Below are 16,064 nucleotides of genomic sequence, written 5' to 3' on the forward strand. Positions count from 1 at the left end.
GGCTCCCTTGGCTAAAAACTGTCTCCCTGGATGAGTTCCTGCGGGGAGTGGGACAGTGCTGGGCTGCCTCTCCTGGACACCGGTCCGCCACACAATGAGGGCTTTAAGTGAAAGATTAGGAAATACACTCAAATTTAAGAAGTAACTGAAGTGTAAAGAATGGTGTTGCCATGATCCATGCTTTGGAAATTTCTTGTAAGCTTTAGATTGTAGACAGCTAAAACATCCATACTCTCTTCTCTGACTGCTATAGTTTGCAGTACACATTTCATCTCTCTTTATCCTGATTCTTCAGCTCCAGAAGTCATGGAGCAGCCAGCCTTCCTCACCTGCCCCTTCCCAGTCCTCTACATTTGTCAGGATCCAGCAGTGCTTTCCCCCACCAAGCTCATCCTGAAGCCCTTGACAGCTGAAATCTCCCCGCTAGGCTTAGGTCTGCGCCAGGACTTTCTCTACAGCAACAAAAGATAAGCTGATATTGCTGTGGTAGAATAGTTGGTTGTATTTCGGGGTTCATAACACACACAACCCCACCAACCAACCCCCCCTTTTAATCCACTATACTTCATTTACAAATTCCCAGTCTCTGATATATTTTGATGCTCAGCCTAGTGTGTATAGATTCCAGTTTGAATTGGGGATAGAGGGAACTTCGTGGTAGAAAAATATGTCTGGGGACTGTGTTGGATGCTATCTGATGCCAACCTCATTTTAAATAGCTTAGTTTGTTATTTTATTCCCTGTTTCGAGCTAGACTGAAAGCTTGCAGCTAAGTGGAAAGGACACAAAGGGGAGTATTCATCAAAGATAACCTTGGGGTTATCATGCCTGGGAGGGGTTGGGGCCACTCAGGTTAGATGCTCCACGTCTTAGCAATTACTTCTGAAGTCAGGCTCCTGCACTGAGCCCTTTCCCTGGAGAATCCTTTCCTTTCACAGCCTTTGCAGGTAGACGAGCTCCTCTGCATTGAATTTTGCTTTTGTGAGTATCTGTGTCCTTGCCCTGACAGGAACTGCAGAAGTGCCGCGCTACACAAGTTTGGGGCACTGTGCGCAGTAGGTATGGAAACAGCAGAGGAGGCAACAAGGCAGCACTTCAGTTGAGAGGATTTTTTTTTTTCTTTTCCCTCAAGAATAATTGGATTTATTTGTTGACACAAATCTGAATGAGCAGGCCCATCTGAAATGTATTGGCTTATATTATGTATTCTATATGCCAAACTAGATGATGTAATTTTGCAATTGATTGTAGGAAAGCAAATGAAAAAGCCCTTTAAAAAGAAATCTGTAGTAATACAGTTGGAATGGAACTTGCTGTTACAAAGTCTACTATTAAATAATGGCAACCTGTTTATTTTATAAAAAAAGCTTTATTTCTATAACACTTTATATATAGTGTACTACTAAGTAATGATAATTAAAAAAAGTCAGGCACTTCCTTTACTCTTGCTGGTTTACATTAATAGAAGGAAAGCAGGCTCATTCTGACTGAGGGAGGACTCAGCCTCACCCAGCACAGCCCGATAGGCACCAGCTACAGTAGGATAAATGGCATTAGTAATCATCGTAGTTGACACCTGCTCCATGCCTGAAGGTGTGTGGGTTTCGTGGGCCAATTGGTGAATCTTCATCATAGTGGTGTTGGTAGTATCCACCATAGTATTCATTACGAGCGCGCCCTAAGTTTGTCCAGTAGGAGATGTCATCTTCAAATTTCTGCCAAAAAAAGAAAATACTTGCTTTCCAAGCCTGAAACTTTACAATGAAGAAAGTGAAACGGAAGTGGTGAAAGAGGTACCTTTTTTTTTTTCCTCTAGAAGTTCAGATCCTTTGCATATTTGCCAAAACAAGATCTTTAGATCTGAGGGGTTTTGTGGCTTGTACTACCGTCTCTATAGGATTATCAGGGCCCCAAATGCTGGAACTGTCCTGCCCAGCCCCACCTGGGACCCACCCCCATCCCCTCTGCCCGCTGCAAAGGGCTTCAACTGAGAGCACCTGCAACTGAAACATGCATTGGCCACCTTTAATGTTTCTATTACCGTTTCAGTGGTGGACTATAAAAGCATTTGAATGTTTTGTTCTTAAAAGTCTAAAGGTTTGGTTCTCTGCTGCCCTGATGTCCCCGAGTCAGAGTGGGTGCAACAGGCTTTTGCTTTATGCCCCATGATCTTTCATTCCCATTTTGCATGGGTAAAAATGAATGTACAGCACAGCCTTCTAGCTATGGAAAGGCAGTAAGCAGTTCAGTTCTGCTCACAACAGCAGAGGAAAAATAGTGTTCAAGGATATCAAATACTTGCCAAGTCAAAGCCTTTCCATCTGAATGACTCTTTGGAAATATTTTTGGATGAGATTTGAAAAAAAAGTTTTGCAGAATACACAATGGGTAAGTATGGCCCAAGTCCTTTGCTGGAACAAACAGTTATTTCATTGTTAAAACTGTGTCTTAATACTCAAGAAAACCTACTAAGTAGATTCATTGTATCCCACAACAAGCCTCATTTCAGTTTTCAAAATGCACACAGGAACTCACGAGGAGAATTCATCTTATCTGCATGGTTTGTCCCTGTTACCTCCTAGTATTTTCCCCCAGTCTTCATTTTCTGATGCATAAACCCACTTTTCCTATTTTTTCTATTGTTACTGGGGGGGGGGGGGGGGGGAATATAGCCATGCTGTTAAAAGGTCATTTTTATCTGCATAATGTCCAGGAGCAACAAAAAATTGGACCCTTCATTCTTTCAGTCCAAGCAAAGGGTTATTTTTTTAATTGTTCCAGCTTTGAAAATGAAGGCATTCATCTTGTAAGCAATTCACATAGCATGAACGTCCAAAATGTACTCCAGCTTGCCTGTGCCAATGCAATCTCATTAAACGTACTCACGCAGCTGACACAAGCCAAGAATTCAACATCTATAACTATTTTTACCTCTTATTAATGTAGAAATTATTCTACGTGTGGGACTGCAACTAAATGCACATTTTTCGCCCTATTTCAGCATCTATTTAGTAGAGCTTTGTGCAAAGCTAAGAACTCTTGATTTCACTTCAGCATTTTTACAAACTAACTGTTTTTAAAAAATGTATACTTCTCATTTGAGGGGAGGTTGGCTGAAGGCTATCCAGTGGTTTTCTTTTCACATTTAGAGTCAAGGCACAGCTGCCGGTGCTCGCGATTGTCAGGAGCTGCCCACGCCACGGAGATACACGCATGCATTAGGTACCTAATGTTAGTGCAATTTCACTGAGGAATGCTGGTCACGGCCAGCTTGGTGTGGGTTTCTCAGAATGTTAAAAAGCAAATTGATTAGGTTGAGTCTGCCAAATTAATTTCCTGAAATACAATTGATTGCTTTGGGTCTGGCCCCCTATTTCTCAAAGCAAACTTTGTTTATACATCCATTGGCAATTTATTAAGCTTAAGTTTGGTAGCAGGCAAGAGCTGCACACAAGATTTCAGTGTCATTTTTTTCTAGTAACAAAATAATGCAGAAATCCCTAACAAATAACGGAGCTTACATTTCTGTGCAATATTCGCTACTTTACAGAAAGAAATCACAGTGTCTGTGAACAGAGCAGGGCAGCTTCTCCCTGGGTGCCCCTGTGGCTGTGCACCCACGCTCGCAGCCGCTCACGCCGAAGCCCTGCTAACCCTTGAAAGTAAGCTTTGCACTCACCGCCTCATCGAACCCCAGGTAGAGGAACTGCTGGTACCACTGCTGCACGTCGGGCTGGCTCCTGTCCCACAGCTGGCGCCTCTGGCGTCTCAAGCTGCTTAGGAACTCCTTGGCTGCCGTTTCTTTCACTGACACCTCAGGCTTCATGGCAGCAGGGGCTGAAATTAATTCCCCCCCCCAAAAAAAAGGCATGCCAGGAAATTTTTAGTCAGCCTGAAGTGTACTGCTTGCAGCAAGTAAGAAAATGCTTCTTGCATCATGCCATCACCTTTGTGCTTGGCAGCATGATGCGTGTAGCAGCAGTAACAGTAATAAACCCAGGAATCAGCGATGTAATAGGATTTCTCAGCTACTCGCATTCTCTTGGATTTTTCAAAAAGCTGTTGTGAGCTCAAAGACAGAAGCTAAGTAAGGAATTTAAATAAATAAACCCAAACTCAAAGAGCATATACACAACGTGTTTGTGCTTTGAGGCGAGGAGACTGACCTCTGCATGATGCTGTTGCAGAAATGGGAACGGATATGAGGGGTAAAGTTAAAAAGCCTGAAGGAGCTGGAGAAACACTGCTAATTTATTAGGGCGAAGGGAGGCATGCATAAAAAGACAGATTTTTCAATCTGTTATATAAAAACATAGCTTTTAAATAGTGAGTGCTACTAAATGCCTTGTATGCCCAAAAACAAAAGCCCATCAGGCTTTGATAGCACATTGCTTGGTGGATGCATGGGAATGCCCTTGACCTGCCAGCCCCAGACGTGCCATCTGGTTTGCTCCATGCCCAAGAGGCAGACAGTTTGCTGCGGCTGCTAGAGCAATTTATGTACCTCTGAAAGGTATGGATGTGAGGACTGGCTAGCCCTCTGCCACGCATGGGAATGATAAAACGTAGTATGATGTTTGGTCTTCCCATGAAACAAGAAGCGTGTGTAAGAGTAGGAGGAACGCCTTGGCTTCAGAGGGTTCACTGCAATGAGGAACATGGGTTGGGTGGGGATTTTCCGAGGATGTGAGGAAAGAGGCTGGGGCAGACAGGGAAATCAGGTGGAGATGTGAAAACCATTGAAGTAGGAGCCAGGCTGACTCCCAGGGAAGAGGCAAAGGACTGCAGAGGGGAGGAGATTCAAGAGGTAAAAGTGACAGAGGGTTGTCGCAGGAAGGGTGGGAAACAGCAGGCTGCCTTGCCGTGATGAGCTGGAAAAATAACTCACCATGCGCTTGAGCTGGGTGTTATTCCTGGGAAGGGGGACACTTGAACAAGTGTCACATGAACGAGCCTCGCACAAGGGACACTGCCGGCAAGGGAACCATCACCATGTACTTAGCCTGCTCATGTTAGTGCACAGCTGGGAAAGGGAAGTTAGGCTGGAACTAAGGGGCTGCCTATTCATCATCAGTTCAAGGCTTTGCAGTTCTTCTGGTGTAGGCCATGTTGCCTGCACACTCCAAAAGCTTCCCCTGGGGAGGTCCCTCTCACCAGGGGGCCTGAACAAACAAGTGGACTGTTGCTGGGGAGCAGGGAGGGGTGCTCTTGCAAGTGGTCACTCCTGTCTGCATGCAAGCACTGCAGAACAGCGAGGCAGGGAACCCACACACAAGGAAAACAGCCGTGGATGAGGCACACATTTTAGGGCTGGCAAAAAGTGGTGGGTGATGCCAGGAAAAACCCAGTGGGAAGTTATACAGGCTTGCAGAAAGTGGGAGCCCCCTCTGTGGGGGGGTGTAAATTCTTTGCCTCGGCCACAGAGCAAGCTGAGGAGAGGCAACCTAAACTTCTGGGGTGCTTCAGCCTGCCCCCCATCTGCTGCAGCACTGCTTGTCCCCAGCCAGCTCCATTTCCATCCCCTTCCCTCAACCAGCAAGTCATTTGGTGCAACTGCCTGCTGGGCCCTTGGCCATCATCTCTCCCATAGAGAGAACAGTCTTCCAAGAAGGAATCACACGTGGGACCAAGAGGACAAAGGGAACAAGTCAAAGCATCGTCAGCAAGCCTGGTTTGCACATTTTCTTCTCTGCACCTGAGCCAGCAGTATTTCCATGCATTAGAATTCCCTGAAAAAGCTTGTGACTTCTCAGAATCGACCAGATAAATGCCACGTCTGCCATGCATACGCTGGAAAAGGCAGGTGCTGTACACTGGGCAGAGCAAAACACAGGTGTACGGCCTGAGGCTGGGAGCCCTGCTTTTCAGAAGGGGCTTGGTAAGCAGAGCCTCCGGCCTTGCCAGGACCAAGTCCCAAATGGACATGGAGGCGCAGGCTCCATATGCACAGGTTTTGGTACCGTACATAAGCGAGAGTGGCTGTATGCTACCAGCTTGGAACAGAGGCCACGGGGAGGGGCGGGAGGCGCCCGGGGCAGGGCGGAGAGGGCAGCCGCCGTGCCGCACCGGGCGAGGGCTTTGCCCTCTGCGCTCCAACACGGGGTGAGATGCGCTTCGGTAGGACGAGGCAACCCCCCCACCCCCTCCTTTTGTTTGGCATGGCACAGTTTGCCAGGTCCCCGCAGGGGTTTGGGTCTTCTTGGGGTTACACATAATCCAGTGCAACTGGTAAAAGACCTTTCAGCAATTCATGCAGCCTTTTCTTACAGGGAAATTAAAAAAAAAAAATAAATAGCTGTAGCATGTCATTTAACATATAAAGCCAGTTTGTCAGTTGCCTGTAACAGCGCATGAAATCTGACAGTTTTTCTTGGTGAGGAAACGAAATCAGAATCAACCAAAAGTGGCTTAGTTCAGATTTTTTTCTCCCTCTCCTTCCCATCCTCCCACCCCCCCAAGTCCACAGAAAATCACAATGCATTTTAACTGAACAGCTTTCAAAAATAATTCCAATTTCTTTTTTCTACATATAGACAGCCTTAGCTTACAGTAAGAACTCAGGGACCAAAAGCCAAACTCAGAAACTAAAAGCCTTTGCTCAGCAGGATCATAACTGTAATGGTGCCTAGGCTTACTCTGCCTTTTCCTAATTTGGATTTAACCTTCACTCGGTGAATTCTGCTTCTCTTAGCTCCTTCCCCTGCAAATGTCAGAAACACCCTAACTGAAGCCTAGTGAAATCCTTGCCTGTCCTCAGACACACACGTCTTTCTTCCCTCACAGCAGAGACCCACGACACTCAGGAGACTATCACGGGCATCTCGCCTCCTGCTGAAGCTGTGCCAGGGTACAGCAAGGAGTGCGGGAGGGATTTATAAGGGGAGGTGAGGCTGAGCGAGGGTGAGCCAGACTCTCTCTGTAACCTACTTGTGAGAAATCTGGCAAGTGCCGGGGCCTCAGTTCCCTGATCCAAGAATTGTTTCCAGATTGGTTGCAGATGAATATATACACACACGCTGTATATATTGTAACTGTGTATAAATATGTACACTGAATACATATGTGTATATATACATATACGCATGTGTATGGCTGGGGAGCCATGCAGTGGTGTGGCAACTCACTGTAATGAGATGTGGAGCCTGTCAGCGCTATTTCAGGCACAGCTAATTGTGGGGCTGGGACAAGGCCCTATGTCTGGCTTTACCACTTGCCATAAAATACAGAAGCAGCACAAGCACGGGCTGGTCCCTCAGCGCTTCCCCAGCCCCAGCCTGAATTGTCACTTCAGGTGGCCACTGTGATTGCCCCACTCATCAATCCCTTTGTGAAAAAAGTACTTGGAGTACTCGGAGCCTCTCCCCTGCTGTCTTCCATCCCCCAGCACCCTCAAGCTACTGCTCAGGCCTCTCTGCTCATCCCAGTTGAAGCAGCAGTGGCAGTAGCTTGAAAAAGCGATGTGGTCACTCCAGCTAAAGTGCCCCTTGCTCTCTGCAGGAGCCATGGCTTTGGAGGGGAACAGAGTGGGAGGGAGCAGCACCTTCCAGACACTTGCAATGAAAACACTCCCCTAGGAGGCTGTTGTCCCAGTTCAACTCCCATGAAACTGGGAACAAGAATTAGTTTGTCCTTTCCGTCACTGCTTTTGAGTGTTTTTTCCCCATAGCCCCATGTTTCAAGTGTCAGCAGTCTGTTGGAGCAAACACTCCTTCTTCTGAATGAATGCACTCTTTCACCAGCTTAACGTTGACAGCCTCTTTACTAAAACCACCTGAGGTTTTTGGATAGCTAGTTGCAAATATAGCTAGAAGGGACAGAAGTGAAGAGGACATATGTAAGGCTGCACGAACAGCCATGATGTAGATAATTTATAAAACCAGGGTGAAAACCTGTGAATATTTATGGTCTGCTGTTCTACTGGTAAAGGCAAAGGGTGTTTTGTTCAGCTCATCAGTCTGTAACAAGCCTTATGTGGGAGCTGGAGCTCTACAGAACTTCAGGTACTTGGTGCCTCTGGACCAGGGGAATACAAAGCACAAAACCTCCGGATACCAAGTATATCATGATGACTCAAGAAACTGCTGTGATAAAATGCTACATGGTGAAACCCAGAGAATGAATTGACTCAAGTGCAAGGTTATTGTAGAAAATCATTGCTCTAGTGGTGGAAGAAGTGATTGACAGAAGAATATAATGCTCAGGGTTAAACTGAGTGCAGTATCTTCCCAGAATAGGTCACTTTTTCAGTTCAGGGCACAGAAGTTTTTGACATAAAGTAAAAAAGTTGTGTAAAAATACACCACCACTTCTTTTCAAAGGCAGTGGTGAAAGGTGACTGGTGTTTTTCCAGCAGCCATCTTTATTTCTGTTCCAGGTTGGTTTAAGGACTATTTTTTTTTTTTTTTTTTTTTTTTTTTTTTTTTTTTTTTTTCTGCTGAGCTTGTAAATCATTCATAGAAGTATTTAACTTCAAATGAGTATCCATGTTTACTGACATATCTGCAGTACTCTGTTCTGCTATTTGTCACATAAAAACACAGATGCTGTATGTGTAGTTTATACTGTGGTGTTTCCCTGGGTTCTCTCCATCAGCAGTGACATCACTCTCTTTAAAACACCCCTATCTTTATCATGGAGGAGTTTAAGGCCTGTTTTAGGTCTTGGTTTGCCTCCACTGGCATGCCAGTGCTGGGAACTCTATGGTGTCACAGCTGCACAGCATCCCCAAGGACTCTAGGTAAGCAAGTCCACACTAATGATGTCATTCGGTTAAATGTCTGTCATCACTTCTGATGACAATGGTAGATGCTTGGTGCCAAAATTCTGTTGAAAGATATTGATTAATGTCATCAGCAGGACTGTTCCCCAGACAGCTCCAGGATGAGGAGCGGTGAGCAGGGCCCCTATCATGCCCTGTGTAAAACTCTGTCAAGCCCCTAGCGTAATGGGGACCACTAATCAGAGGGATGCTCGCGGCAGGATAGCAGGATGGAGCTGGCAGGTTTCATCGCTTCCCCAGCATGGGGCTGCGCTATGGTCTTGCAAGCTTGTGTGTTGAGGCAGAAATTTGCGAGCAATCCAACAGAAAGACACTCTGAGCCTGACCTTGAGAAACAACAGGCAGAAGCCAGGCAGGGAGCTCACTGGAGCCAGAGAAATCCTGACTGCTGAGCCTACTGCCTGCCAGTGTTGTCTTCAGAGCCTGCAGGACTTTGGGCACATTTTCTGGGGTAAGCAGATAAGATTCTAGCTGATTTTTTAAAAGATCTGCAACTCACTGCATGTTTAGCAACTGCTTGGGTGACCCTGTTTCTCCAGTATGATCTCAGAGTTTACACACAGTGGTTTTAAGCCCAGTGGCTTCTAAAACTACCTAAAGTGGTGTGGGCATGTGCAGCTGTTTAACTAATCTGAACTAAACCAGAGGGAAAATCTCAGCCCCAAAGTATCACTGAATTTTAAAGTGTCTGAATTCCTTTATTATTATTGTACATTTTGCCTAAAATCAAGTACAGAGATATCCCTGAATAGCAGTGAGACAGCTCTGCTTTTGCATATCATCATAGTAGCTGTTGAGAAAAGGGTGTTGTATTCATTAAAATGTAAGAGACAGCATCAGTAATGACCATTCAAGGATATTCAGAAATTCAAAGCACAAAAAACTGTGTTAAAAACATTGATCTTCGTTTCATTCCTCCTTCCTTTATTAAGCTTCATGTTTTCAAGCGTTTCAACACAATAATGATTTTAAATATAGCATAGATGTATTGGGTTTGTGTGTTGCAGGGTTCTGATAGTGGGGGAGGGGGCTACAGGGGTGTCTCCTGTGAGAAGCTTCCCCAGCTCCGAGTTGGACCCACGGCTGGCCAAGGCCAAGACAGTTAGCTATGGTGGCTGCACCTCTGCAATAACATATTTAAGAAGGGGAACATGACAGGAGGAGTGGGAGGGAGGGAGACAGCTCTGCAAACAGCAAGGTCAGTGGAAGAAAGGAGGGGGGACAGGGGCACGACGAGTGCCAGAGCAGCCCCTGGTGAGAGGCAGGGCCGCCCCGCTGCCACCCTTGGAGGTCACCGGTGGAACAGATGCCAACCCACAGCCCGTGGAGGACCCCACGCTGGAGCAGGTGGCTGTGCCCAAAGAAGAAGACCGTGACTCTGTGGGAAAAAGCCCCCGTTGTTGTAGCTTGATGCTGGGAAGACTGAAACACATGGGGGGTGACCCATGCTGGAGCAGTTTGTGAAGAGCTGCAGCCCATGGGAAGGACTCATGTTGGAGGAAGTTCATGGAGGTCTGTGTCCCGTGGGAGGGACCCCACGCTGGAGCAGGGGAAGAGTGTGAGGAGTCCTCCTCCTGAGGAGGAAGGAGCAGCAGAGACAACGGGTGATGAACTGACCGCAAGCCCCTTGCCCTGCCCCTGCACTGCTGGAGGGGAGGAGATAAAGAAATCAGGAGCAAAGCTGAGCCTGGGAAGAAGAGAGGCATGGGGGGGAAGGAGTTTTTAAGATGTGGCTGTATTTCTCACCATTCTATTCTGACCTGATTGGTAAATTGGTGGTGGTGGTATTCAAATTAATGTTCTTTCTTCCTAAGTCAAGTCTGTCTTTTTTTCCCTCATGATCATAATTGGTGAGTGATCCCTCCTGCCTTTGTCTCGGTCCCCAAGCCTTTTGTTATATTTTCTCCTCCCCATCTCACCAGAGGGGAAGGAGTGTGCCTGGTGCTCAGCTGCCTTCTGTGCTTTAAACCACGACAGTAGATTAAATGCTTATATAATCACAGGATTATATGGTGGATTTTCAAGGAAAAAACACCACCAAATATAACAAGACTTAGGATAAAAAACTGATACCTGGCATCAGTTTACTTAGTAGACCGATAAATGGGAAATTGGCAGGGATTGTAGGAGATGACACTTTTGCAAAGAAGCGCCATGAAGATTTTAATGATCCACTAAAACGATCCATTTGATCAAGACCATGGCAGTGAACAGTGTTCCCAACACTCAGAAAATTATTATTTTCTGTTAATGAGGTTTTTACAAAATCTCCCAGCGATACTGGCCTGGTCACTAGCCTTAGGACAGAGGCACTTGGCACTCCAGATTGTTTTCTGCAGCTTGTTCCAAGAAAACCGCAGGACTTGTGTTTTCCTTCCAAACAGAAGGAAGAAGGAAGAATATTCAAGTCATCAGTCAGTTCTTTCCAAAACATTTTGAGTTTCATGCTATTTCTTCCACTGTTCCAGAATCCTTCTGACAGCCCCAAGTCCCAGGATAAACACCTTTTTTTTAGGGAAAGTTTATTTGTTGTTGGCTATGAGTGTCACTGGCCTCAATGCATGGTTTGGGACACATTTCACCCATTGTGTCTCAACCAGTTGCACCATTACTTTGGTCCATGGTATTAATAAATATTAGTGTTTATATTTTCCATAGAAAATACGTTAGTCTTTTTTTTTTTTTTTTTTTCTTTCTTCCTCTGTGCTTGGCTACTGGTGATATTTTTTGCAGTTTCTGGCTGACTCTGTCAGATAAGAAATGGTGTCTGCTGGTCTGTCCATCTTCCTTCACTAACTGGCAGTATTTTGCTGCCCTCACTACAGAATTAACCTTATTGCTCTTGTGATAAGCACAGTGAGAAGCAGATTAGTTCAGCAACGTTATCTGATCACGGCTGCTTCCTTTCTGCAGATGGCTAAAAAAATTTCTCTCTCTAAGAAATCCTTCTCCTTTTTATTTTCCACTGCCTCCAGTATATTTTTAGGATAAACCTGGAAGTATATAGCTAGTCTGCAAGTCAGATATAACAGGAAGTTATAACTGTATTACATTACAACGTGTCTTTTTACCACAGCCTGATTTCATTCGAATCATTCTTTCTTTTGCTGTGATCTCTTGGGACTCTATGCTTCAAAACATTTTTTCTGAACTCTTATTTCTGAGCTATTTTTGACTTGTTTTCATTCCCTTATTTTGTTATTCACATCCAGAATGCACGGACACTCTTAAAAAAAAAAAAAAAAAAAAAAAAAAAAAAAAGAAAGAAAGAAAGAAAGAAAGAAAGAAAGAAAGAAAGAAAGAAAGAAAGAAAGAAAAAAAACTCCACTAACAAACAAGTTGCAACTGCTCAAAGATTAGTAAATTCAAAGTCTTAAAAATCTTAAATTTAGCAATTTGGTTTTAGCATCCCTTTTCCTGCACATTATTGCTGTCTTAATGGTCTGTATACATTTCTGTTCTTTCCCCAAAACTCTAGGCTTACTCATGGGGTTGGTGTTATTCATATAATATAAAAAGCTAACTCAGCTTGTGCTACATCATGTTATCATTGACCACATGCTATTCACAGTGATCAAGCCCTTCCCTGAAGAGTGTCCCATTCTACCACCAGCTGCCCTGTCCCGGCTGCCAAGGTCTCCCCGTCTTCCCAGGCCCCCAACGAAATCCTCATCATGAGATCATTATTTCCTCCCTCATGCTTGACCAGAAAGCTGGTTTGAGGACACAGCACCATCACACCAGCAACTACAAGACCAAGGGAAGTTGCGAGGAGTTTCTTACAAACCCAGCCTTCTTCAAACACTTGGGCACCTTAATCATGAATGGAGGACTATGCCTTCTCTCACCATCTGCAGCCCTAAACCCCTTTGCAGAACACCACACGTGAGTCTTTTCCTTTGTAAAGAGTGTCACCAGAGGAGCGAGCCTAGTTCAGTACCTTATGACTCCAGCACAAACTGGAGGACGGCTGGAAACCATGTTGTGCTTCCTGAGGCAGCTGCCTTACCCTTAAGAGTTTAAGACAATGTGGTGGCTTAGTACCACCAAGATGGGGAAGTCCATCTGTCCCCTGCTACCTCATCCTCCCCTCTCTTACTAGAATTGGCTCTAGTACTTTTTGGAGCCAGTTCAGTTTGCTAGAAAAGCAGACACAATTCACTTTTGCTGAAATTATCTTCAGGACTAGCGACCTGTGATGGTACAGGTTGGTAGCTTGCAAGAGATGAGGCCAGAAGGCAGTGAGACAGTATGGCCAGAAGTGGGAATGGGGTGGCACTGGTGAAACAGAACTTCTCCTTTTTGCTGGAGAAGGATATTATGTCTGTGGAATAGATGGGGATTGGGTTCACTCAATGCTTGGTAAGCACTGTCCCTGGAGCAGGTCACTGCAGAGAGAAAGGTGATCTGAATCCACACCGATCCCATCCCACCTGAGCGCTCTGGTCAGATTGTTTCCTCCTCCTGTCTTGTGCTTGAGGCTTTAGCAATGCCTAAAACCGGTTCCTACAGGCCAAATTAGTGTTTTCATGACTTCTTAGCGATGACTCAGAGGCCTGGGCATGCTCCAGAATGGATTTCCTCTTGTGCAGGGAAGTTTACTAGCAGAACAAGTTTGCTTGCTGAGGAGCAAAGGGCTTGAGACAGTGACAGGGTAGCTCTACCCAAGGTTTCCTTTCCTGTCCCTCAGTCCCCTCAACCCTAGCAGCCTGCAGCGACGCATGACAGCCTGGGCGGCAGAGCAAGCCCCACGCATATCCACTGCAACCTCACCAGTGTGGATATAAGCCTCAGAGACCTTCAGGGACATGGCACACAATTACTAAGTGTGTGCTTTGCAACTATTTGTTTTTAAATCTGAAATGGGACAAAGTGGGTGCATCTTCATGGGTAAGGAAAAGGGGCGCATCCCAGACAGCTTCTGCTGCCCCATGCTCAGTCTGAAGCCCCTGTTTCAGAGCATGAGTTGGAACATCGCCTGAAGACTGCCAGGCGTTTTTAGCATAAACAACCCGCTTTCCCTTGCCTGCCTTCTCTGCCTGCAGGTGGGAATCACATGGGCTGAGATTTTCAGCAGCACCCCCAGCCTGCCTGAGGCAGGCCCCCAGCACGCAAAATGTCTGCCCAAACGTTCAAAATACGGCAAAGTCATCCGCAGTGGAGGGCAGGTGATTGGTCTCTCCTCGGGTCGAACACAAGCCTTTGGGAGCCTTAATAAAAGACAGTGCGTCCCAGCCTGGAGCGCGATTCTCAGGTTATCCGAGCAGAAACCTCACTTGTCTTCCTGACGTTATCACATGTGACCTTACACCTCTCTTGATCTGCTTTGTGGCCGCTCTCGCTGGCTCTGCTTTGTATCTGTGCTTTCCAGCTTCACCAATGCCCTGCGCTTAAGCCCTGCCTCTGAACAAGCCTGTGCCTCTGTTCATCTGATGTTGGATTACCTTTCTGATTTACGAATCAGTTTGTTTCCAGGAGAATGCACTTCTGTAGTCTCTCTGTGCTGCTGCTGAGTAAGAGATCACGACATCTTTAATCTTCCCACGTGAAGCCCCACTGCACCCAGCTGTGCTGAGATGCCAGCAACTTCAAAGGGTGTCTGTGCCAACCTGGCAGTATAATGGCTGCAGGGTATGGAAATCTGAGGGGAGATTTTTTTGCCTGTTGTGATCATTTAGGCACCCGCCCTGCAAGTATTCATGCACACATGTATTTTTAATCATAAGAGCCCTGCGGAATCCCATTTATCTCAGAAAGATTAAATCCCAGTCTGCTGCTGCTTATGCCTGAATCTCACAAAACGCCGTCGTGCAGAGATGTGGCTACCCTGGAATGGCAGGCGTTTCATCCCCGGCTCTTTGCTCTCCTGGGTTTGTATTTGGTGGGTGGTGGAGGGGAATGCTGCTGGGTTCTGATCCCAAAGCCTGGCATAAGGCCTGACCCAGCTCACAGCAGGGCCCATTAGCTCTGTCTGTGCTAACAGGGCTGCACAACTTTTGAACTTAAACTGTCTCTCCTTCAGCCAAGCAGAAGGACCTGCCCGCATTTGTTGATGTAGACAGGCCTCTGAAGTCCTTGCTAGCTCCTCTAGGCATCAGCATAACTGCTCTTATGCCCTGGAGCTCTTGCTATGGGGGATGGTTGTGGCACAGAGGAGCTAATATGCTGCCATCCATTTCCACCCTGTTGTCTCCTCTTCATCAGAAATGTCCTCGTGAGCAAGATAGCCCTGTTTTGGGTCAGATCACTCAGTTTTGAACCAGATCAGATATACACTTTAACCAGAAAGCTAACCAGCTTCAGAAATAGGAATTCTAAGGCTGTAATTCTTCAAGGTGGGGTGAGCAATTTAATCGCTTACTTCTACCAAAACCAACACAGAAGTCTTTTGCCTCCTCCTTTCTCAAGATCTACCATTATAAACCTTTGTGTCTGACTCCTTTTTCTAAAAAGATGACTGCAGTGATTTTTGCTTTAATGAACATATCCTGGTTTAGCATCTCTTCACACCCTGCACTGCAGATTGTAGTATTCTTCATAAGCTAAAAACTGCCTTTCTATTAGGTGATGTTACCACCTAATGGCCACAATGGAATGATGCTTTCACCTGGTAATTATTAGTAACGATGCATTGGCTGTAAGTCTGATATCTACTAGCTGAACATTATTTGGATCTGGGGAGGACCTGAGCAGGGTAACTAACTGCATAGCGATGCTCTGGTGGCACTGACCTCTTTCTCTCCCACATGTGTCCAGGTTAGTGTTTAGCCATACAGGAGTCAGTAAACAAGCAGATAAACATTTGAGGATTTCTTGTGCCGTACAGAAATTATATGAGCACAGTAATGACTATATGACAGATCAGGAGAGGCCATTCAGTGGTATTAGACTGTTTATTTTCACTCAAGTAATAACTGGGTTAGGAACATCTTAAAGATGGCCATTTAAACTTTTACTTTTCATGTTGATTAATGCAGGAGCAGAGACAACATGCTATAATACATGCAATATAACTTCACTGTTGGTAATCACTTGTTAATCAGAGATGCTAAGATCATAGAATCATTTAGGTTGGAAAAGACCTTTAAGATCATCGAGTCCAACTGCAAACTTAACACTGCTAAGTCCACCACTAAACCATGTCCCTAAGTGCCATCTCTACATGTCTTAAAAGACACGTCCAGGGATGGTGACTCCACCACTTCCCTGGGCAGCAGAGAGGAGATACAAGCAGATAGGAGGCCTGCTGCTTTTTTTTTTTTTTTTTTTTTTTTTTTTTTTTTTT

The 16,064-nt window shown here is 45.6% G+C and overlaps 1 protein-coding gene and 1 long non-coding RNA gene across 2 annotated transcripts in view; one reads left to right on the plus strand and one right to left on the minus strand.

The window, feature by feature from the left end:
- Window positions 1-1,423: 1,423 nt before the first annotated feature.
- Window positions 1,424-3,886, minus strand: C1H2orf40 (chromosome 1 C2orf40 homolog). Its single transcript, XM_026843572.1, has 2 exons — window positions 3,680-3,886; window positions 1,424-1,715 (listed from the first exon to the last, which is right to left on the minus strand). The coding sequence occupies exons 1-2, from the start codon at window positions 3,869-3,871 to the stop codon at window positions 1,554-1,556; spliced, it is 354 nt and encodes a 117-aa protein (XP_026699373.1). The 5' UTR covers window positions 3,872-3,886; the 3' UTR covers window positions 1,424-1,553.
- A 4,830-nt stretch (window positions 3,887-8,716) lies between these two features.
- Window positions 8,717-16,064, plus strand: part of LOC113485540 — a 23,037-nt gene continuing 15,689 nt past the window's right edge. The window contains exon 1 of the long non-coding RNA XR_003399444.1: window positions 8,717-9,230. This is a non-coding gene — a long non-coding RNA (uncharacterized LOC113485540). The remainder of the gene's footprint in view (window positions 9,231-16,064) is intronic.

Source organism: Athene cunicularia, assembly GCF_003259725.1.
Source record: "Athene cunicularia isolate RWA chromosome 1 unlocalized genomic scaffold, athCun1 chr1_part1, whole genome shotgun sequence".
Classification (NCBI taxonomy): Eukaryota; Metazoa; Chordata; class Aves; order Strigiformes; family Strigidae; genus Athene; species Athene cunicularia.

What these genes read in the sequence shown, in the direction of transcription:
- C1H2orf40 (XM_026843572.1), bottom strand. Translation starts at nt 3,871, where the DNA reads ATGCCTTTTTTTTGGGGGGGGGAATTAATTTCAGCCCCTGCTGCCATG. An exon ending in ACCTGGGGTTCGATGAGGCG is followed by an intron (nt 1,716 to 3,679) that starts GTGAGTGCAAAG and finishes TTTTTTTGGCAG; the next exon opens with AAATTTGAAGATGACATCTC.